The sequence below is a fragment of the Podarcis bocagei genome (genome assembly GCF_964188305.1).
Source record: "Podarcis bocagei genome assembly, chromosome: 4".
NCBI lineage: Eukaryota > Metazoa > Chordata > Lepidosauria > Squamata > Lacertidae > Podarcis > Podarcis bocagei.
This window is the reverse complement of record NC_138128.1, coordinates 7094171-7118964: the sequence shown is the minus strand read 5'-3', so window position 1 is coordinate 7118964 and position 24794 is coordinate 7094171. Positions and strand designations below refer to the sequence as shown.

Here is a 24794-nt window from a genome sequence, read left to right as displayed (position 1 = left end):
TCTATTATTGTTGCACTCAACAGGAAATAGGTTACCTAGAAGCGAAGAACTAGGGGCTGAGGTCCCTTCAGTGCCCCTCTAAAATATGTGAAGGGGCCTGGCTCCGCCAAAGTTCATGGCAATTGCCATTCTAATGGTGGACGTGAGCCACATTATGTGATTGATTATGCGAGGTGGGGCTCACTTGCCCCCTTCCTCATATTTTATTCAAGTTGGCACCTCTGATGGATTGCAACTAGCAAGTGCTCTGTGGAAGTAGCAATTGTACTGCACTGTGGTTCGATTCAACTGCAGGTAGAAGTTTGTTGGCTTTTGCAATTGTAATGCATTTACTATCCTGGCCCTCATTGCTGGATTAATAAGAGCTTGAACTCAGAGTTCTTTCTGAAGGCTTTGATGCCTACATCAGATTGGTACCTTCCCAAGGCACAGGTTACGAGAAGTAGCAATTCCATAAGAGGGAAAGATACCCATATTAAATACTCTCGGGGTACTGGAAGTAGATCACAGTCTCTTGGGAGTTCAATGTGCCTAATATAAAGTACACTTTGTCTCATCTGTGTGACACATATTAAAATGATTATAGCATTTGATTGTACTAGTGTTCGACTGTATCACATTCCAAGTCTACTTACAAATGGTGTCGCACCCCTTGTTGCTCCCCTTGCTGCTTATTTGTTTTTAATAACTGAGCATATAAAAACAGAGAATACTGCTGATGTCTTTGATGAAAGCAAAAACTCCTTAGAGAAAGTGAGTTGAACCTGACCAGGCAACCTAGAAAAAAATAAGGAGAAAGAGACAGCAAGAGAAGGATGGAGGTATGGGCACTTTTGATTGCTCTGCTGGTGCCTCTTCTGATTCTGCACTACCTGAAACAGCTCTGGTCACGCAGGCATTATCCCCCAGGACTTCTCCAGCTTCCTCTCATTGGAGCCACATGGTTGTTTGGATTCAAGATGGATGAAAATACTCTCATTCAGGTACTTATTGCTTCGTAATAACTCAGTCTGATGCCAGCAATTCTTTTATCTATTTCCCCCAACAATTGTGATATTTCAGCTTCAACGATACAATGGATTAAAATGGTAAATGCCATAAGCCTCCGTTGTCAGAAGCTGTAAGAAGTACAAATAATAGTAATAATGTTAATAGTATTATTATTAATATTGAAAAGCACAAAACCATATAAAAGTTGAAAATACGCATTAAAAACTACAGATCAAAAATATTTATTGTATGCTGTTAAACTGAGGAAGGAGGAGAGAACACCCTCAAAGGAAGAATGCTTTATGAAAATCTTGGAATATGCAGAGAGGGCAAAAATTGATAAAATATACAAATTTAGAATCTTTTAAAGAAGATTAGGAAACCTTTCCGGTCTATATAAAAAGTTATTTCCCATATGCAATGACCACAGCGGGGTTTGAAGTGTAAGAAAACAGCGGAATATATTAAGAAACATGTTGGAGAGGATGAAATTAGATAAGATGGAACTTTAAAATGCAATCATATGTAATTCGAGTTATAAACATTGATATTGGGTGAGTGGGAAATCACTTGTTTTGTTGAATTGGAATATAGTGGTACCTCGGTTTAAGTACTTAATTCATTCCGGAGGTCCATTCATAACCTGAAACTGTTCTTAACCTGAAGCACCACTTTAGCTAATGGGGCCTTCTGTTGCTGCGCCGCCAGAGCACGATTTCTGTTCTCATCCTGAAGCAAAGATCTTAACCTGAGGTACTATTTCTAGGTTAGCAGTGTCTGTAACCTGAAGCGTATGTAACCTGAAGCGTATGTAAGCTGAGGTACCACTGTATTATTGTTGAGTAACAAATGTAACTTTATATATGGAAAATTTCTATATTCCAATTGGTTTGTTAATTGGAATGTTATTATTATTATTATTATTATTATTATTATTATTATTATTATTATTATTATTAACCACCACCCAATAACACCCCCCCACTGCCACAAAAAAGAACCACAATTTAAAAGGGCATAGGATGTCAATGAAATCAACCAAAGGCCTAGTTAAAAAGGAAGGTTTTGCCAGGTGAACTTCCTTGGCGAGAGAATTCCACAGACGGGGAGTCACTGCAGAGCAGGTCCATTCTTGTGTTGCCACCCTCTGGACCTCTTATGGAGGAGGAACACAAGGAAGGGCCTCAGAAGATGATTTCAGGTCCGGGTAAGATAATATCGAAAGAGGTGGTCCTTGAGGTATTGTGGTTCTGAGCCATTTAAGGCTTTGTAGGTCAAAACCAGCACTTTGAATTGGGTCCAGAAACTAATTGGTAGCTGGTGCAGCCGGACCAGGAGTGATGTAATCTGCTCTTGTTCCGGTGAGCAACCTGGCCACTGAATTCTGCAGTAGTTGAAGTTTCCAAACTGTCTTCAGAGGCAGCCCTATGTATAACACATTGCAAGTAATCTTACCTTGAAGTTACCAAGGTTAACAAATGTAACTTTCTATATGAAAAAAGAATAAAATATTATTACAGAAAAAAGACGGACCACAGCCTTCATTCACAGCAGCCTCTCAACAGGCACTAACCTCCATGCACTAGTCAATCTTTTTCACTCAAACCAGAAGCACTTATAAAAAACAAATTATAAACTAAAATACCAAAATTTTCTTAAAGGATCTCTGCGGTAAACTAGGATTGCCATTTTTTAGGAAATTGTTGAGCCTTTTCCGTTGGGTTGCCATACATCTGGGTGTTCCCTGACATTTTGCCAATTCCTGTTAGGACACGTCAGGAATTTTCCCTATGTATGGCAATCCTACAGTAAGTGTTAATCTCCAGGTAATACTCTCTCCAAGATTACAAGGCCAGGGCTGTGAAATCAGCTTCAGAGAGTCATTTAGAAAGCTATGAAACTGATGGCACTTGGAAAGGAAATCTTGCTACCACTTACAAATTGAAAATACAACAACATTTTATGTTGCCTTGTGTTTCCCCCTGATTTCACATAGCTACCCATGCTGCCATTATCCTACTTTGTATGGTTTTGTGCTTTTCAGTATTAATCGGAATCTTGCCCCTTTATATTAGTTTTAATGTGTGTTGTTCATAGCTGCTGGTTGAAGGGCTCTTATCTCCAAAACACACTGTGTAACACAAGAAGCTGAATTAATAAAACAGCTTATCACATTATGTTCTTGATCTTGTCTTCCTTTCGTTCTACTGCATGTTGCAACATGGCCTAGAACAGGTATGTCCAACTTTCAAGAGACTGAGATCTACTCCCACTATAAAAAAACTGGCAGTGATCTACCAAATTTGTTGAGCTTTTTTAGGGAGCCAAAGTTCTTGAGCTTTCAGGAGGGTTCAGGGCCCCCCCAAGATCTACCACAGACACACCACAATCTTCTAGTAGATCATGATCTACCTGTTGGACATCCCTGGCCTAGAATGCTGTGTACTTCTCCCCTTCCAACAGACGGAAGGGCAACAAGTTCAATTGGCAATGAAGCAGGAGCACATCAGCCTTTCTCAGCAGCAGCTCACGTGTAACTAGAGAAGACAAGAGACAAACAGAACAGGCACCTTTCCATTGCCTCCTCCGCAAGCATTTACTATTTGTCAGACCATAATTTATTTTATCTGTTTGTTTCTTAAATACAATTTGAGCCTTTTTTCAGCAAAAACTCTTCAAAAAATACAATATTACTCAACCATCAGATATGAGCATATTAACTTTTAAAACATTGGAATTGGTAATATTCTCTAGCCCAGACATGTATCATCTTAATTCCTTGCCATATATTTGCATGCTGGTGATGCTCCTGCTGTAACCCACCGTGGGTCTGAAACCTGACCCAGGACTCTAGCCCAGCCTATGCCAACCTGGTACCCTCCAGATGTTTTGGACTACAATGCCCATCTGCCCCAACCACCATGGCCAATAGTCAGGGATGGTGGGAGTGCTAGTTCAAAAGCATCTGGTGGGCTACAGGTTCCACATCCCTGCACACACAAAGATTGTGGCAAGATCATTTTCTGGCAATGACTTGTGTATCTTCTTGTCTGTCGCAGGAGGGCTGGTTACTATAAAGTGTCTCTGCTGCTCTGATCCTAGGCAGAGGCAACATAGCTAGGAGGGAGTAAAACAAATGGGTTGGAATTATGGGAGGGAGGGAGGGAGGGAAGGAGGGAGGAAGGGGAGGAGGAGGAGGAGGAGGAGGGGAAAAGATGATAGCAAGATGACTGCACATAGTGAAAAACTGCAGAGTTGAGGGAGGATGACGTTCTCGTTTTAAGTTGAACTATCCAACTGCATTTTTTGAACACATCATTCCTCTCTTCTCTTTTGAACCAAATGGTAGCTGGGAAAGCAACATGGAAATATTTACACCATATGGTTAGGACATCTACCCATTGTAGTACTGTCTGGATTCCAAGCAGTGAAAGAAGCGCTCATTGACCACTCTGAGGAATTAGATGAGCGACCAGAGACTCCTTTACTTAGGACTCTGATAAAAGGGAAGGGTAAGTAGTGAAGAATAAGAATTTCTACTGGTATTTTCTGAAGATGAAACATTTAAAGGGCTGTCCAGAAAAACAGAACAAAGGTTCTCTATTACTGCTGCACACAACAGGAAATGCATTACCTAGGAGCCAACCCCCAGGGGCTGAGGTCATTCAGAGTGGCTAGTCCTCATGCTATCAAATGACACGTTCATTTGGGTGCATGAAAACCTGGCTTCAGTACATGTGAAGATTTGATTGATTATGACATCTCTAAGAAACACAACACACTACTTCTCTCAACAAGCTCTTCCAACATGTTTTGGGCATGGACTCATGTGGCAAATATAACATGTGAACTTTGCAATCACATAGTTACTATCATCATTATACATTATGAATTGCTTCTTGCATGTATGTCTCAAGGCACCTTACAGAGATATAAAAACAGTTTAAACTATGAATAATCATAGTTTAGAGGTCCCTTGCCCTAAGTAAGTCAGATTATCCTCCACCAGGGCCAGGGCCTTCTCAGTGATGGCTCTGACCTGGTGGAATGCTCTGTCTCATGAGACCAGGGCCCTGCAGGATTTAACTTCCTTCCGCAGGGCCTGTAAGACAGAGCTATTCTGCCTGGCTTTCAATTTGAACTTAGCCTGATCTTTTATTCCCCTTCCTCCCCTCCCCTCCCCTTTTTATGAAGATTACCCGCTCTGGGATCCCACAGCTAATTCTCCCCTGGTCTCCTCTCTGGCCCAAATGGGACTAATTTAGCCAGATACCCCGCTGATCATCTAATGTTTATTGGCTGGATTTCCCCCCTAAATTGGTTTTTGAATTCTGAATTTATTGTTATTCACGTTTTATATTGTATTTTATGCTGGTTTTTTGTTGCATCAATTAAGTGTTTTAAATTTGTTGTTAGCTGCCCTGAGCCCAGTTTTCTGGGAAACTGGGAATGAATGAATGAATCTTTATTTGCGTCAGCCATCGGCCATAGCAATAAAACAACAATACGATATACAAAGAATAAAACTAAAAAGTCAATTATATAAAATACATTTTAGGGGATGACAAAATAATAGTAGCAAAACATAACGATAATAATAGTAAGATCCTAGGAGAGGAATCTGGGCGATGACGCTAATGTCACTCAGGTAGCAGCTCTCAGTCTCATTGCTCTCTCGACAAATTTGGCAACCTTCTCTGTTGTCGAGCCGTTCTGGTCGGCCAGGAGTGAGAACAGTTGGGCTTCACAAGAGTGGCCCGGGATGGCAGACAGGAGCGGTGCGATGGTCTCGTCCCTGAGATCTTTATATAGGGAGCAAGACAAGAGAACGTGTGACACAGTCTCCACGCAGCCAGCTCCACAGGGGCAGAGCCGGTTCTCGAATGAAGTTCCTTGATATCTACCCTCAAGAACAGCCGAGGGTAACATATTTAGTCTGGCCAGTGTAAAGGCCTGTCTGAGTTTTGGAATGATTAAGGTAGACAAATAAGGTCCCCAAAATCAAAGTGGGAGGGAGACAGATAAGCATACCAAGCACTAAATTTCTTAATATAGGCCAGATTATTTTGCTGCTCAATATCCTTCATGCGCTGATCAATAATAGTTTTTGCCTTGGGGAGACCCATTTTCAGGAGATGCTGTGCTTGGAGGCCACATATAAGTAGTTTTTGATGCACTACTTTGGACCACCGACTTCTATGTGCATCTCGTGCTACTAGAGGTAGTAGTCCGGATGGGTTTAAATTTAAGCGAAGCCAATAGTTAAATGTTCTTAACCAGGTTCGGGTTTCAACGGAGAGGAGGCCAGTCTCCAGCCGTAGGGCCGCATTTGGTGCGCATGGTGGAATGGCTAGAATCTGTCTTAAGAATTTAGACTGGACCGTTTCAAGTGTGCGGCAATGATTTCCCGTCCAGATTTGGGCCCCGTAGAGTAATTGCGCCAAGGGTTTTGCTTGAAAGACCTCCAGAGCTGCTGGGATATGTCTGCCCCCTTTCGTAAAGTAAAAGCGAGACAGTATTTTGGCGCTTTGAGATGCTTTTCCCCTAGCATATTTATGATGGGCCTCCCAGACCCCTGTTGACTGGAAAACCACTCCTAGGTATTTGAAAATTTTGACCTGTTCTATTGGCTGATTGTCCATCTCCCATCTATGATGTCTGTGTCTCCTAGCGAAGACCATGACTTTGGTTTTTTGGTGATTAACCACCATTTGATCTCTCCTGCAGTAGGCTGAGAATTCTCTTAGTAGCCTTTTGAGGCCTACTTTAGTTCGTGATAAGAGAACCGCGTCGTCCGCATAGAGGAGTACTGAAATTGGTTTTTCGGCCAGTTTGGGGGCATGAAACTCCGGGGATGTTAGGTATTTGACCATGTCGTTTATATATAAGTTGAATAAGGCCGGAGCTAAAATACAGCCCTGCTTGACTCCTTTGGTGGCTGATACAGGGCCAATTAGTTGCCCATTTACTGAGGTTCTTACATATAACTTGGAGTCTTTATATAGGCTTTTTATCAAGAATAGTAATCTTTTATCAATGTTGGTAACATTGAGTTTAGCCCAAAGTTTGACTCGTGAGATCGAGTCAAAGGCCGCCTTCAGGTCAATAAATGCTGTGTATAGAATCCCACGTGTTTTATTGGCGTATTTATCAATGAGATGTGCTAATACGAAACAATGGTCTATTGTTGTTCTGCCCTGTCTGAAGCCGGCTTGCTCCTCTGCCAGAACTGCCTCCGTTTCCATCCAGTCAATTAGTTTGATGTGGAGGTGTTTGGCATACAATTTGCTGGGGATAGTAAGGAGGCTAATGGGTCTATAGCTCGCTGGATCTGCCATAGGACCCTTTTTATAGATTGGAATGATTACTGCCTCTGTCCAGGAGCCAGGGATTATGCCTGTTGAATCGATGTATGTGAATATTGACGCCATTAAAGGAGCCCACCAACTGATATTGTTCTTCATGAGCTCTGCTGGAATGTGGTCTATGCCCGGGGCTTTGTTGTTTTTCAGTTGGGCAATTAGGTTCCCCACCTCCTCTATGGAGACAGGAGGCCAATATGGTAAGTTCTCGGAGTAGGCACTTGGATCATTGTTCTGAGCTTTGTCGTCGAAGAAGAGGGTTTGGAAATATTTCATCCACTCCTGGGGTTCTACAGTACATGTGGGACCAATCCGCTCTTGGCCCAGGAGCCCCCTAATGGTACGCCAGAAGGAGGTTGAATCTTTCTCATTCGAGGCCTTCACTAAGTTACACCAGGCCAATCTCTCAGCTTTTTGTTTTTTTGCCTTTAATAGCTGTTTATAGTTTCGTCTTAAATCGATGTAAGCCATAAATAGCAAGGGTGCTCCGGTGTTTCTGTAGTTCCGGTAGGTTGATCTCAGACGTTTCCTTGCTTGTCTACACTCCAAATCAAACCATCTCTCTTGATCCTTTGCCCGCTTTGTAACAGAATTAAGTCTCTCAGTTGTTAGAAAGGTCTTTAGTCTTGCTAATAACTCGTTGAACGAGTCCATGGCCTTTTCCCCAGTATTAGCTGATACAATGGCTGTGTAGATGGTCTTCACGTCTTCCGAATGGAGGAGATGAGTTATCTCTGTATTGAGCATAGGGATCCATTTAATTCTTCTGGGGGCCAGTGATCCCAGATTAACGATGGGGGTGTAGTAAAGGTTAGCCGTGGGTTTGTTAAACGATGGGCCATTGAGAGCTAGAATTAGTGGGAGATGGTCACTTTCGGTGTTATGTCCCACTTGAAACTTTGACACAGAGTTATAGGCGAATCTTGATATCAGAATATAGTCTATCACACTTCCTCCCATCTTTGAAAAATGGGTATACTCCCCGGGGCCATCCTCTTCCTTACTACCATTTATTATCATCAGCTCCCTTCTTTTTGCGACCTGGGCTAGACATAGCCCTGAGAAGTTGCATTTATTGTCTTTAGAAAGTCGTGAAACGCCTGCTTCGGTTGGACTTTCAGGGTCCTGCATCTGATTATATTGGCTATAAAGATTGTTGTCATCAATTCCCATACGGGCGTTGAAATCCCCCCCCAATTATAATCGGTGTAGAAGGGTGGGAAGATTCTATGGACTCTAGAAATGCCTCTAACTCTGCCCAGTTAGCTTTCACTATAGATTTTTTTTGGCAGGGGGGCAGATAGACATTGACCACTACCAGTGCATCTCTCTTAAATTTGAGTAGGACTGCCGTGGCGAGTGAATTGCAGTTTGGGAGGGCTTTTAAGGAATGTTCAAGCTCTGTGGAGATAAGGCTAGCTAAACCTCCACTAGGCCTACCTCCCCTCACAGATGGAGTAGCAAATAGGGAGTGACAAGAATACCCATTGAACAGAATGGGGTCGCTGTGCCAGGTCTCCTGCAGGAGGATGATATCGAATCGCTTAAGGAACATTGCAAGTTGTTGATTGTTTTTCTTAGCGCGCCATCCTGCAATGTTCCAGGACAGCAGCTTTAATTCTCTGTCCCTCCATGGTGTAGATTTGTTGGGTCCACGGTGTCCAGTGACCCCTTTACATCTAAAAAAACACTCCCATTAAGTTTGTCAATAGGCATCTGCTGCATAAGGGAATGATTATCCATAGCTCTTGGGGACTTAAGGGGGTGGTTTGGACTTGGCGGAGTTGCTGATTCATTTGGGGAGAGTTTTAGATAGTTGAACCAGGTACTCAGGGATGTGACAGTCTGTTTTGGTTTTGCCTTACCATACACCACCGGGGGCTGCGATTGGTCTTCCGAATCTACACATTTAAAGGCGCCTCCTACTGTCCTCTTGTCCACTAGGCACTTGGGGGATATAGGCCGTATGTGTGAGCCTTCCGTAGTCTCAACATGGACCTCCTTTTTGGTCAGTCTGCTTCTCAGGATGTCCAGTCTGACCAAGATTTCATTTTGGGCTGGCATCTGCAGTGACCAGAACCGATTTATTAGGGCATGTTCTTCTATGGAAAAAGAGTCCTCTCTGTCGTTCAAATGAAGTTGAGTCTCAGTAGGAGCTATGTTTTCCTGCTGGTGCACTAGGCTCTGGTTTTGCTGGTTTTGTTGCATGTGCACTCTATTGTTTTGTACCTCTGTTCCTGGTCTCCCTACCCCCTTGGCCGCCAGTAGGGAGGTTAGCGGGGCTCTGTTTTCAAAGATTCTTAATAAATCTATTCCTTTCTTTAAAAATAGATTTCTTGTTCTAAAGATGAAGTTGACCAGATTATGATCTGTGAAAGTGATCAAGGCACGGACTGAATGTCCATCTTGATATAGGTAGTCAATACTGTCTATGTCAGTTGCTTTAACTGCCCCAGGTAGAATGTTGTTTATAATAGTCAGCAGGTGCCTCACGCGGTCTGTCCCTGTGCGAGGACCCAGTAGTTTTGGATAGTTCGTGAATACCATCTTTTCCGGGCTTAGGACCAGGATCCATTCTTTCTTTCTACTGCGGGCTTGGAGTTCCCGCGGGTTCCTGTCTATATTGGAGATCCCCGACTTACTTCTGTTTGCAGTTGCTACAGGGGTCCTGGGTGGATTCAAGACAGGAACATCCAGCTGTAGTTTGGTTGCTTTTGTCAGGCTGGGCGAACACAGGGGGAGAACAGCCATGGGGGGGCTTATTTGTTTGAATGTACTTGGGGAATTATTTTCACATATGGGGAGGGGTTTGGTCTTTGGCGAGTCTCCCTTGTCGAACTCTTTGGTGCCTTGAGCTTTGATTTTTTTTGTGGATATAGGAGGTGATGATAATAAGTTGAAGAGTTTCTGCCACTGTTTTTTACTGATGTGTTGGGTTTTTTTGGACAGCTTAATTTTTTTGATGTTTTTAGTTTTCTTCATCTTGGGTTCCAATTTTCTTTTGCGTGAGTTCTTTTTGGGTGGTATGTGGATTCTAGCCTCTGAGTCCAAGGACTGATCTGTGGCTCTTTTTACTTGTTTGAAATTCTCCACAAGCGTCAGGAGTAGGCCATTTGTTACTGCTAGGAAGTTTTTTATGTTGTAGAGGTCTGTGCGTATCTGATCTATTTGATCGTGTAACTGGTCACCCCTATCTTCTATGCTGTTGGCAATTGCTGTGGGCTGAGGGTCTTGCTGGTTTCCCCTGAGATTCTGAGGGTCTTGCTGGTCTTCCCTGAGATTCTGGGTTGATTTTTGGTGCTCGAGGTTATTGGGGTTGGGGGAATTGGTCATCAGGGCGTTCTCAGCTAGGTCCAATTCCTGCGCCCAGCTCATGGAATAATTTGGTCTTTCAAGCTCAGTTTGTAAGTCTTTGCGTTGTAATGACCAATCCAGCACAGTAGGGGCAATTTCTTTTGGGGTGCTCTCGTGCTGTGGATTCTTACTCCCTTCTTTATGGGGGAAGTAATTGGTGATTTTACTTTGCTTCCTTCGGGGCTCCCACTCCCCCTGGGGTGATATTGGTGCAATTCCCAGGTCCATATAGTTCTTTCTTGTAAGGACCATATTGAGCGTGGGAAAAGGTAATAATAATAATAATAATAATAATAATAATAATAATAATAATAATAATAATAATATATTATTTATACCCCGCCCATCTGGCTGGGTTTCCCCCGCCACTCTGGGCGGCTTCCAAAAGAATATTAAAATACTATGATACATCAAACATTAAAAGCTTCCCTAAACAGGGCTGCCTTAAGATGTCTTCTAAAACTCTGGTAGTTGTTGTTCTCTTTGACATCTGGTGGGAGGGCGTTCCACAGGGAGGGCGCCACTACCGAGAAGGCCCTCTGCCTGGTTCCCTGTAACTTGGCTTCTCGCAGTGAGGGAACCGCCAGAAGGCCCTCGGTGCTGGACCTCAGTGTCCGGGTAGAACGATGGAGGTGGAGACGCTCCTTCAGGTATACTGGACCAAGGCCGTTTAGAGCTTTACAGGTCAGCACCAACACTTTGAATTGTGCTCGGAAACGTACTGGGAGCCAATGTAGGTCTTTCAAGACCGGTGTTATATGGTCTCGGCGGCCGTTCCCAGTCACCAGTCTGGCTGCTGCATTCTGGATTAGTTGTAGTTTCTGGGTCACCTTCAAAGGTAGCCCCACGTAGAGCGCATTGCAGTAGTCCAAGCGGGAGATAACCAGAGCATGCACCACTCTGGCGAGACAGTCCGCAGGCAGATAGGGTCTCAGCCTACGTACCAGATGACCTTTCATCCTGTTCATAGAACTCAGCGTGTTTGCTGATCAGCACCTTACTCTGATCACCTGATGGGAACGCAAACCTCCATGCACGCGCTGCTGGCTCATACCCACAGAAGATCATTTTCCGGAACTTGGATCCATCTGGCCCTTGCAAAGCTTTAGGCACCGGCACAGATGCGTCCGAACCAAACGTGCGCAGAAAATGAATCTGGGGTTTCCTGCCATGCAACAAACCAAAGGGTGTGTCACCTATCATTGAATTGTAGGTACGATTCCAGGTGAAGCCCACATATCTGATTGCCTCCAGCCAAAACTTTGGTGGCAACCCAGAATCCCCCAGCAACACCTTCGCAGCCTTGACCAGAGCCTCACATCTAAGCTCTGCCACCCCCCTCTGATTGGGTGAAGTCACTGTGTGACGTATCCCTTTCTTGCGAAAGAACTTCTGCAAAGCAGATCCTGTAAACTCAGCACCTCTGTTACTGGTGACTGCTTGCACTTTGGTGGAGAACCTTAGTTCCACCTCCTCAATCTAACCTTTGATCAGCTGAGCTGCATCTTCTTTGGATTTGAGCCCAAGAGTCCAGGTGTTCTGCGTAAAGCTATCCTGCATCGTCAGCAGAAACCTGGCCCCTCCCAGACTTGGTTCCTTTACGGGACCCAATAGATCTATGTGAACCAGTTCAAAGGGTATTGTGGTTACCCTCTCCACCTTTGGGTAACTGCACCCTTTTACCTTTGCCTGCCTGCATGCTTCACAATCTATCGCACATCCACATTCAACAATGTGACAACCTTTGGCGACCTCAGGCAGCGTCTGTAGTTTTTCTAAAGAACCATGAGCTGTCCTAGCATGCCAAACATGGGCACATGACACGAGTGGGAACTGTAGCACGCAGGGCTTGTGCTTTCTCAACCTTCCCCTCACCCTCCAGAGACGTTTTAAGAATGAAGAGATCATTCTGCCCCTTTTTAACCTTGGCAAGTATCCTCCCTCCTTTGGAGATTGTGCAGGCAGCATCCTCGAAACAAACCTTAAACCCCTTCTTTAACAAATAAGGCACAGACAAAAGACAGTGGTGTATCCCTGGGACGGTACAACACTCCAACTGCTCCTGCAAAATAGAAATAGAAACATTTGCAATGTTAGTCACATTTCGTTTCTGTCCATTTGCGAAAAGTACAGTTTTTCCGACCGGAACTGCCCTGCAATTCCACATCTCGACAGCAGGGGTCTCTGGAATCAAATTGCGATTAGCTGCAGAGTCTATCACAAAACAAAACTCAGAGCCTTTCTCACAGCTGTCCTCAAACAATGCCAGACTGGCTGTTATTTGATAAGTCTCCTCCTGGTGTTTGTCATGTCCACCTGACTCAGTCCCACGCCTGGCTGTTCTCCCAGGCTGGTTGCCATGGAAACCCGACTGGTTCCCATGGGAGTTGACCTTGACAACATCCTGCCTTGCCTCCTTGCTCCAGTGGGGGCAATTACGACGCAGATGTTCCGTTGAATTACAAACGTAGCACCGACGAACAGAAAAAGCCTGGGGTGAGCTCTCAGCTAGCAAAGCTTCCGGGCCAGCAGCTCCGCCCCCTCTGAAATGGCACTTCCCCTCGTCACACACAGTGGAAACTTTTCCAAACTGGCTTTTGGGCTTCTCTGCCCCCCCGATACCTCGAACAGCACTCCGTGAGGCTGTAAAATCAGGGCTTCTGGCTGAGCACTCGGCATCATCCTGCTCCTGGCCTCCTGCTGAGCTTTGACACAAACCCCTCAGCACTTTCCAGGCTTCACAGGCCGACTCAATGCCTTCCAAATGCGGCAACAGCTTAGCATGTACGCTTGCTCTCAACATGCAGATCTCAGCTCTCATAGCTTTCTCTCTCTGCATTTTCTCCTCCAGAAAAGCAGACTGCAGCTTTACTGCATCTCTGTCCACCAGCCCTGCACTTTCAGCAGCAGCTGGTTTGGCTGGGGACGGCTCTTTCTTGCATACTTCCCACAGGCCAGTTGCCCAAAACCAGGCTCTCACCCTCCTGACCCAGGTTTCCCGTTCTCCCCAGGCGCCCCAAGCTATACTCACTTGGTCACCAGCTCTTCCGGGCTCCTGTCCGTGGAGAAACGATTTCTTGCTGCTCTCAGCACTGCAGCATTCAGCACAGTGTCTTTCAGCTAGCTTGCTTGCCTCAGATACAGGCCTTCGCTTCCGTCAACTCCACTGCCTCCCAACGCAGACTTCAAAGCATTCCGGCAGCCTCCAGCGACAGCTTTACAAGCGGTAATTACGGCTCCATAACCTGTGGATTTATTGATTAGGGCGTGACCTGCTAATTGGTTTACGATCCAACTTAGCTCTTTACAGCGGTCCGGCATGCTTCCACTCAGCTGCGACGTCTGCTTCTTCCAGTCACGCCTAGCAGAGTTAAACACAGCGGCAAAGCTGTCACGTAGCTTCCGACAAATACACAGAGCACCAGATTATCCATTTACAGCTCTTTATTGCATCATTTCTCAGAAAACTCCAGGACTTCTCGCAGCCATGACAAACTGCGTCCTTCTCTCTCAAAGACCGAGAGGAACAGACAGAAAAACTCCTCCCAGCTTCCAAAGCTGACGTCAGAATGTTGAGGCATCATGGGAACAACTTAACCTCTTAAGTTCTGACTCCCACAGATCATGTGGCCCGTACTGGGCCCCGATGTAGCAGGTGGTTCCGCTAAATTGCAGACCACCTGAAAAAGTCTCCTGCTGCTGTTTTCTGCAGATGCAATAGAGGCGGCGAAGAAAGCCTTCTTCGCCGTCGCTACCGCCACTTGGTAGGCTCGACACTGAGCTCTAACCTGTGTCCGGTCAGCTTCAGAATGGGTCATCCGCCACCGGCGCTCTAGCCGTCTCAATGATTGTTTCATCGCCCTCAGATCCGTGGAAAACCACGGGGCTGTCCGGGCTCCATGCAATCGGAGAGGGCGCTTCGGAGCCAAACAGTCAATAGCACTGGTTAACTCCACATTCCAGCGGGCCACCAGGGAATCAGCTGAAAGGCCATCAACATGGGATAAAGCATCCCCTACCGCTCTCTGGAAACCATTTGGATCCATTAAGTGGCGGGGGCGGACCATCCGAATCGGTCCCACCTCCCTGCAGAGGGGAAGGGTCGCGGAGAAGTCAAGTTGCACTAGGAAGTGGTCTGACCATGGCACTTCTTTTGTTTCGCTTTTACTTAGTGTCAGAACACCAACATCCATGGAGGTAAACACCAGGTCCAAGGCATGTCCGCGGCTATGGGTTGGGCCAAACTTATTCAGGGACAGCCCCATGGAGGCCATGCTTTCCATGAAGTCCCGAATGGCCCCTTGTAAGGTCGTGTCGGCATGGATATTAAAATCCCCCAGGACAACAAACTAGGTGTCTCCAGGAGAACATCCGCCACAACCTGAAGCAGCTCGGGCAGGGAATCCTTGGTGCAGTGGGGAGGTCGTTACACCAAAAGGAATCCTGTACTGCCCCTATTGCCCAACTTCCAGAACATGCACTCAGAGAACTGGGTATTCCCAATAGGACGCCTGGTGCAAACTAATGACTTCCTAAAAATCACTGCAACCCCCCCTCCCCGCCCACAAGGCCTGGGTTGCTGTGCGTAAGAGAAACCTGGTGGACAAGCAGCGGCAAGAACAGGCCCATCTGCTTCATCCAACCAAGTCTCTATTGCACATGCCAGGTCAAATCCTCCATCCAAGATCAAGTCATGGATGGCAGTGGTCTTATGAATCATTGACCTGGCATTGCACAGCAGCACCTTCAGGTTATGTGGGTATCCCTTGCTGATTCTAGTATCTGTCCGGTCAGGACCAGACCCGGAGGCAGGGATAGTCCTCAGACAATGACTAAACCTGCCTCCTCTGTAATGACATGGTCTGGTCTTAGCGTAACTCCTCCTCCTACCCGTGATCACTGAGATCGGTTGTCCCAGCGCATCCCCCTCTGTGGAACATCCCCCAGCCATTTTGTTGGCTGGGACCCAAATTGGGAGCAGTTTGCTGGAGTCTCTTAGTCCTGGGTTTTTTGGCTTCACTTGTCTCGCTCACAAGACGGATTATGTTTATCTTCCAGTTTCCCACCTTCGGAAGGTGGGGAGGGTTGTTTTACAAGCAAGGTTTCATGCTTGCCCCATGGCCTCTAGGGTTTCTGCTCCCTTTTCCGTCTTTAGTTCTCAGCTTTAAGGCTTTCAACGCTCACTGCGGAAATATTTTTGGAAAGGGGGATAATTTACCTCAGCCTTGACGATACAGCGTGTTCGTGCCTCCCTTCAATGGATGAAAGCTGTGTGTTAGATGCAAAGACTGCAATCTATCTTCTTTAGCGTTCCTTGTTACTCTAAGTCGAGTTGAGCCATAAAACAGTAGATAATAAAACAATAAAACAATAAACCATTGGGCTAAAAGCAGAGGGGGGGGGAAAGTAACGACTAAAAATATAAACATAGGGTGAGAAGATGGCTAAAACCTAATTGAAAGCTTAATTGATGACAGGAGGTTCTGGCTAGGCTGCTACCTCCGTCGCCATTTTCCTTCCAACTCCCCCTGGGAAACTGGGAAGGGTGGGGTATAAATAAAAAATTTTTATTATTATTTATTATTTATTATAAAAGGTTTTAAAACAGTACAAAAATCAACAACAACTAAATATGGGTTAAAACTATAAAAGGTATACACCTATTGAAGTGACCTTTGTACATGACTGGGAAAGCTTGTTGGGGAAAAAATGTCTTCCTTTTTGGGGGGAAAGTACAGAGTCATATTCTGAATGCAGTTCCAAAGAACAGGGACATTCACTCTGAAAGACACAATGTGAGTTACTGTGGGGATGGCCTGCCCAATAATTCCCATCACTAACTCCACAGTTTATTACTGGTGCTAAGTGCTCCTCCAGAAAACATTTTTTAATTGCACATTCATCATGATTTGTGCTCATAATACTTTCAAGGTGGTTATATCCAACTCCATTGTCAATACTATTTATGCCTGCAAAGATTTTGATGTGATCATACAGTTTCATTTCCATTCTGTCACATCCTTTAACTTTCTGCTGAAAACTACAAATGCACAAACTTATTTTTGTCCCACTTTTGTTGCAATATAGATAGTTTTCCCAGACAGAAATAATGCAGTAGTGTTCAGGCAGCGTTGCAGAAGAATTAACAAAGCAGAATATATCCACCATTGATGCATTACATCTTGTCAAGAATATGGTGCAGAATTCACCCTCAGTAAAAATCCCAAACCTGTCTAGTTCATAGAATCATAGAATCATAGAGTTGGAAGAGACCACAAGGGCAGTCGAATCCAACCCCCTGCCAAGCAGCAAACACCATCAGAGCACTCCTGACATATGGTTGTCAAGCCTCTGCTTAAAGACCCCGCAGAAACCGGGCTCCCTGGTTTACCGAGGAGCTCCGGAAAATGAAGCGGGACCTCAGACAGCTGGAGTGAGTATGGCGGGGTGCCCGTGACGGAGCCTCAAGAATATCTTATAGGGCTTTTATGAAAACCTATGAGATGCCGGTGAAGGCTGCTAAGAAGTCTTACTTCTCAGCCTCCATTGCATCCGCTAGCTCTCGCCCGGCACAATTATTTAGTATAATTAGGTCTTTAACGTCCCTTGAGGGACAGCCAAATTTAAATAACAATTTGACACACAGCTGTGAGGCATTTGCGAGCTTTTTTGCGGAGAAGGTCTTGTTGCTCCGCCATGGCCTCCCTGCCAATTTGGATACAATAAAGGAACTGGAGGCCCCTCGACTGTCCTCGGGTCCAGTATTGGACCACTTCGACCGGATATCCCCAGCCGATGTGGACAGACTCCTCCGAGCTGGAAAGCCCACCACCTGTCCTCTTGACCCATGCCCGTCTTGGCTGATTAGAGCGTGTCCAGATGAGCTGCGGGCCCTCCTGGGGGGGAGATCATCAATTTGTCCCTTGGCACCGGGTCATTCCCAGGGGAACTGAAGGAGGCAGTGGTGCACCCGCTCTTAAAGAAAACATCATTAGATCCTTTATATCTAACCAATTACTGCCCGGTTTCGAATCTTCCGTTCCTGGGTAAGGTGATTGAGAGAGTGGTTGCTGAACAGCTTGGTGGGTTTCTGGATGAAACATCGGCTCTGGATCCATTCCAGTCCGGCTTCCGCACTGGTCATGCGACCGAGACGGCTCTGGTTGCCCTAACAGATGATCTTCGTAGACAGCTGGATCGAGGCGGGTCAGTGCTGCTGATTCTTCTAGATCCGTCAGCAGCTTTCAACATGGTCGATCACGAACTTCTGGACCACTGCCTTGCCGACGTGGGGATCCAGGGCACAGTCCTTCAATGGCTGTGCTCGTTTCTCTCTGGTCGGGGACAGAGGGTGGCGCTTGGGGGGGAATTGTCATCGCGCCACTCCTTGGTGTGTGGAGTACCTCAGGGTGCGATACTCTCCCTGATGCTTTTCAACATCTTTATTCACCCCCTCGCCCAGCTTGTCCAGAGTTTTGGGCTGGGTTGCCATCAGTATGCTGATGACACCCAACTCTATCAGCGCCATCCTGACTCGGCCCCAGACACATTGACCAGATGTTTGGAAGCTGTGGCTAGATGGTTACATGGGAGCCAGTTGAAGCTAAATCCTTCGAAGACAGAGATCCTGTGGCCGGGACGGAACGATATGGGATTGGGGGGCAACTCCCATCTCTTGCGGGGGTGCAATTAGTGCCAGCACCGTAGGTTAAGAGTTTGGGTGTAATCTTCGACACCTGCCTTTCCATGGAGGTGCAGATTGCAGCTATAACAAAGGCGGCTGTCAGGGCTGCTTCCAGATCCTAGCTCACAGACGATCACGCTAGCCAGCGTTCACTTTATAAAAGTCTTTATTGAGTTACAGTTTCCAATTTCAAACTGCCGCATGCAGCCCTACGTCTTATCAGCTAGACCGGCGAAGCTCCGTCTGAGTCCCCGCCTCCTGTACACCAACTTAATAACCTCGCCTTACTCCACCATTTCCGCCTTCCCCTCCTTCTCTGGGTCCCTCTGCCCCCCGTGGTCTCTTCCTTCCTGGACTCTTCTGACGCTGACCCCCCGGACCCTTCTGTCTCCTTGTGGCGGGCTTTAGGACCTGGCTCCCTTTCTGGGCTGCTTACTCTGCCGCCTTCCTGTGCATTTGAACTTGGCGCGCGCGCCCAACCTCCCACTTTCCGCTTGACCGTTCCTTCGCTCCCCGATGGAGGTGTGGCCACTCCTGACTCATGCCCTCCCCCCTGCGGTGAGCCGCCGGATCCCGATACCTGGCGCCCTTCCTCCCCACTGCGCTCTGTTGGGGACGTTGGCCCCGATTTCCAACTGCTGCTCTCTGAACCCCCTTTTGTCCCTTTTTCCTGGGGTGTCCCCTTAATCTCCCCCCTCGCTCTGGCCACTGGCGCTCCTTTCTGTGAATCTTCCGATTCACTGGAAAGACTCGGAGATCTCGGGTCGTCGTCATCGCTCATCTTTCCTTCGGACTCCTCCCCCTCGCTCTCTGTTTCCTCCCTTGCCCTCGCCTCTGCTCCTGAACCCCTGACAGCGGCATTTTTCTATCTCCGCCAAGCTAAGCAGTTGGCTCCTTACCTCTTTCGCCCTGACCTAGCCACTGTGATCCACACGACGGTCACCTCCAGACTGGATTATTGTAACTCGCTCTACGTGGGGCTGCCCTTGAGACTGACCCAGAAACTCCAGCGGGTGCAGAATGCTGCAGCGAGACTCCTTACGGGGTCCTCGCTGCGAGATCACATTCACCCGGTGCTATACCAGCAGCACTGGCTCCCGGTGGAGTACAGGATTAGGTTTAAGGTGCTGGTTTTAACCTTTAAAGCCCTATACGGCCTAGGACCCTCGTACCTACGGGACCGCCTTTCCTGGTATGTCCCACAGAGAAACTTACGGTCTTCAAATAAAAACATCTTGAAGTTCCCAGGCAACAGAGAGGTTAGGCTGGCCTCAACTAGAGCCAGGGCTTTTTCGGCTGTGGCTCCGCTCTGTCACAAGAGACTAGGGCCCTGCGGGACTTGACATCTTTCCGCAGGGCCTGCAAGACAGAGCTGTTCCACCAGGCCTTTGGTCGGGGTGCAGCCTGACTCCCTCCTTCGGCAATCTTCGTGGAGTTCTGGCCCAATGGTTGCCAGTGGTTTGCTTTGAATTAATTTTATAATGAATGATTTTAGAGTGTTTTGTTGTGTTGTACTGTTGTACCGTTTTATTGTTGTTAGCCACCCTGAGCCCGGCTTTGGCTGGGGAGGGCGGGATATAAATAAACATTATTATTATTATTATTATTATTATTATTATTATTATTATTATTATTATATCTTGTCTCACACAGAAGGGAGTGGACCCTCTTAGCTCTCACCTGGGTGCTTCACTTTCTTCCCCCAGTCTCCCATCCTGGGAGATCTTTCCTTCTCTGCCTCTCACACAGGGTCTTTCACCAGCCAGATATCACCTTCAAGTGTGTACCCAATAGTCTTCCTCCATTCCAGTATGGTTACTTTATCTCCCCAAAAATTCCAACCATTCCTCCATTTTTTTTTAATAAAAAAACAAATCCTTCATTTCTATTTAAACAGGAATCTCTGCACTGTAGTCATATACAATATTAAAAAATAATCCATAATTAATTACTTGTTGTATATTTATTATTTTACACCCAGTTTTATACCATACTGAGGTCTTATTAACAACTCACTCTCCACCTTAACAGTCTGCCTTGAAAACCTGCATCTGTCTCCTTAATAGAGGAGCATATTCGTTCCCACAATCAGAGAGGTAAATTTCACTTTGCAGTTGGCATTTACACCAAAGGGGCGAAGAAGTTAAAAGTAATATAAAATGAGAATTCTTGGCCATCGGAACAACCTTAGCAGTTTAGAATATTTCTTAGTTGCAAATAATAAAAACATGCTTTTTGTTTTGCCTGTTAATAATTTTGTTTTGCCTGTTAATAATTGCCTCTTCTTGTGCCAGTGTATAGCTTGCTTTCCAAGTGAAAGTTCAATTGGTAGATTTATATCCTGGCTAGCATTAATCACCGCATAATCATCTCTGTCGGTGGAGTGTCGGCAGTAGACATTTAGTCAGCCATCTTTCTTCATGGAAGTCCCTTAACTGAATTGGGTTTGTGATTTGAATTTACTGTTAGTATTTAACATTATGAGAAAACTCAGGTGATACCTGCAAGTTCACTCTTTGTTGCAGTAATCACCACTGTTTACATAGATAAACCCAACTCCCTTCTCAGCTTTGCTAGGAATAATTGGTGAATCAAAGCATCTATTTTGCTGATAAATGCTTGCTTACAAAAAGCTAAATGTTGACACTGTACAGCAGGGCTTTCAGTAGACTCATGATATGCTCTGGTGTGGTCTGTTGCTCTGGCTGAGAAACTGACCCCCCAGGTAAGGGTGGCCAGAAGCAAGTTAAGTCCTTTATCCTTCTACAACACCTGCCATCCATTTGTCTCCCAAATGAGAAGTGAAATTTGATCGTGACGGCCTTCCATGGAAAGATCTAAACTTGTCGACATCACACTGTATCAGATACCAGTTTTCTCTGAAAAAAATCAAAATGGTAGAGCTGTCGAGAAATCTCACTTTTTGCTGATACTGTAAAGTTCGGATGCATGTGACGTCATTCTGAGCGTCTACACATGTGTGAGCTGCAAAACCCTGAAGTAACCTGTTCTGTTACTTCCGGGTCGCCATGTTAGGCAACTTGAAAAGATTTAACCCAAAGCGACTTTAACCTGAGATATGATTGTTGTTATTTCTCACTGATTTTCCATAGGTATTGCATTATCAAATGGTCACACCTGGAGGCAACAGAGACGCTTTGTTGCAGTTACTCTGCGGAAGCTGTGGCGGGAAAAGAAAGGCATGGAGCACCAAGTAGCAGAGGAGGCCCATCAGCTTGTGGAGGTTTTTGCACGTTCAAAGGGTATGTGATGCTAAGTGATGGTGCTGAGCTCGCATATGGAGATATATTTGTGTCCTACCTCTGTCCATTTTAGAAAGGAATATGATATGCTTCTCTTGGTTCCTAATGGAGATCCCAGCAGTTTCTCTTGGCCACCATGAAACCCCACTCTCAGTATGAACTGGACCAGCTGAGCTAACATTAGTATATTTTTATTTTGCAGGACAACCACTTGACCCCTCCTTGCCCATCGCTACTTCAGTCTCCAACATGATAAGTGCTGTGGCTTTTGGGCACCGGTTTGCTCTTGAAGATGAAAGGCTCCAGAAGCTGATAGAAGCCATAGATTTTTCCCTACAATTTGCATGTAGCTTTGGTTATGCTGTGAGTAGTCATTCCCATTCCTGCCAAACAAGTCTCCCAAGGGCCTTAATACCACAAATCAGTATTCTGATAGAGGGTTGGAGAAGTGAGATCAGGTTTAAATTGATCTGAGATAAGGGCCACTTACTATCTCAAAGCCTGATCCATTGCTCATAATTATCACTGAGATAAAAAACATGCACAACCCCCCCCCCCACAAAACACCAACAAAAGTAGACTTTGTCCACCACAGGAGACACTTTAGAGGGAAGATGGGACAAAAATGGAACAATGACCTTCAGAACAGGTCATCTAGAGCCCAGCAAAGGGAAGAGAGGTGAACAAAATAATCTTCTCAAGAAGGGAATTACATAGTTTTGTTGCCATCATAGAAAACTAAATGTGTCTACTCTATACCCACCTAGCAGTGGCAATCATGGTGAGGCCCCTGCAGCCACCACTTGGCTGGAATTTTTTTTTAATGAAAGAGAGACCAGCAACTCAAGCACTATCGCTATTGCTGAGGAAAGCAACCCCCTTCTGCTAAACCCTTTCCTCAAATTTAAGTTCAGTTCTCCACATTTCTACATCCATTCCTAATCTGTAAAAAAATTAAAAAGTACTCATGAAACTTACCGTACTTGAATTTCCCCCCATCCCTATTCTCCACCCACCTCCAAGTACCACAAAGGGGCACTAACTTGTTCCAGGAGAGGTCCTGAGATAGTGCCCAGTTTTGAAATTATGCCGGGGAGCTGGGAAAATATTTTGAGCCATACTTTTCTTTCACATTTTCAGCTAGGGATAATTCACGGAATCCAATCATTGTGGGATTCCAGAGAAGCTATAGACACCTTCCTTCTTCTTAGTGAGACTCAAACTAATATGCTAGCCCTGAAGAATAATGCAGATCATGTTTTATAAGTGCAATTCCAAAGCACAAACGGTGTGACCAAGCTTCCTCATGGTAATGGCAGCATTTCTGCTATCTTTCCTTTAGCTTTATGAAATGCTCCCATGGCTCATGAAACATCTCCCCGGTCCCCACAAGAAGGCTTTCTCCTGCACAGAGATGGTGCTTTCATTTGCAAAGGAGGAGATAGAGAAGCATAAGGAGAATCAGTCCCTGTATGAGCCACAGGATCTCATTGATTTCTATCTGCTTCAGATGGAGAAAGTAAGTATCTGCTTGAAAGCGAATGCTGCTCATCCAAGGAATCATTATATTCCATCTTATGAGTGAATACTAATCCTCAAAAAACAGAGAGAGGAGCTGAGGGAAGTCTTTCTTTTTGGGGAGGGGAAAATAGGGGGGGATTGAGGATGATATGTTTTTGATTAATTGTTATGTTGAAATCTTTAATAAAAAAATAAAAAAATGAATATAAGTGAATACTAATCGCTTGCCAGGACACCAATATCTCTCTCTCTGCCCCCCTCCATTCCCTCATAGTCATTTTAATTGCTAAAGTGAGTTGACATCCTTCCATAGGCATCTACTAAAATAGCTAGGAAAGGATAGATATTTTCATGTACAAATGTGAATGCGAATGAGTATCTGCTTCAAAACTGTAGGCAGCTCATTCAAGGAATCATTATATTCCCTGTTATATGTGAATACTAACCCCTTGCTAATCCCTGCGGGACCTGACATCTTTCTGCAGGGCCTGCAAGACAGAGCTGTTCCACTAGGCTTTTGGTCAGGGGCAGCCTGACTCCCTCCTCTGGCAATCTGCACAGAATTTTGCTTAACGGCTGCCATCAATTTGATTTTAATTAATTTTATAATGGAATTTTTTTAGAATGTGGGATTATTTGATTGTTGTGAGCCCGGCTTCGGCTGGGGAGGGCGGGATATAAATAAAAATTTATTATTATTATTATTATTGCCTGGAAACCAGTACAGTGGTACCTTGGTTCTCAAACCTAATCCATTCCAGAAGTCTGTTCCAAAATCAAAGTGTTCCAAAACTGAGGCATGCTTTCCCATAGAAAGTAATGGAAAACGAATCCATTCCAGACTTTTATAAACAACCCCTAAAACAGCAATTTAACGTGAGTTTTTCTATCTAACGAGGCCATTGATCCATAAAATGAAAGCAGTAATCACTGTACCGTACTATAAAATAAATAAAACAGTATTGTGGATGATGAAAATTAAAATTCTTTCTTACCTGCACTGATAGTCATTGCTTGGATGGTGGGTTTTTATCCATTTCCGTAGTCACACAATCAATCAATCAATCAATCATAAAATGAAGAACAAGCTACAGTCACAGAAATGAAAAAGCCACACAAACAAAAACGTAAAAAAAATTAGCAAAAACAAAAGCACCAAATATAAGCTCCAAATATCACCTCAGGACACATCAATCGGAAATGGAAGGCTTTGATTACAATGGGGGGGGGGCACAAATTAGCAGCATAACAGTGAAAATGGAAGCTCAGGAGCACATTCAGCTTCCGAAGCAAAGTTCGTAAACCGAAACATTGACTTCCCGGTTTGCAGCATTCAATTTCCAAGTTGTTCAGGAACTAAGCTTTTCGAAAACCAAGGTACCACTGTATCTTTTTTTCTGAATCTCAGTTGAAAACCGCATTGAGTTCCCTCCAAATATTTCTCATAGTCAATTTAGTTGCTCAAGTAGGTTGACATCCATCCATAAGCAAATATAGAAATGTCTAGGAAATGTGAGTGTAAAGGAGTGGAAACTGAAGTGTGTTAAGGGGTCTTGCTTTGGAGCATTTTTTGGATTGATGTTTTTTATCTGACATTCAAATGTGGACTGAGAAAACAGA

The 24794-nt window shown here is 45.2% G+C and overlaps 1 protein-coding gene across 1 annotated transcript in view; it reads left to right on the top strand.

Annotated features, from left to right (window-relative positions):
• Nucleotides 1-667: 667 nt before the first annotated feature.
• LOC308584989 (cytochrome P450 2J2-like) overlaps nucleotides 668-24794 on the top strand; it is a 48662-nt gene continuing 24535 nt past the window's right edge. The window contains exons 1-5 of the mRNA XM_081190411.1: nucleotides 668-983; nucleotides 4340-4502; nucleotides 21504-21653; nucleotides 21856-22016; nucleotides 22996-23172. Of these exons, the coding sequence (XP_081046537.1) occupies nucleotides 816-983; nucleotides 4340-4502; nucleotides 21504-21653; nucleotides 21856-22016; nucleotides 22996-23172 (819 nt within the window). The 5' untranslated portion in view covers nucleotides 668-815. The remainder of the gene's footprint in view (nucleotides 984-4339; nucleotides 4503-21503; nucleotides 21654-21855; nucleotides 22017-22995; nucleotides 23173-24794) is intronic.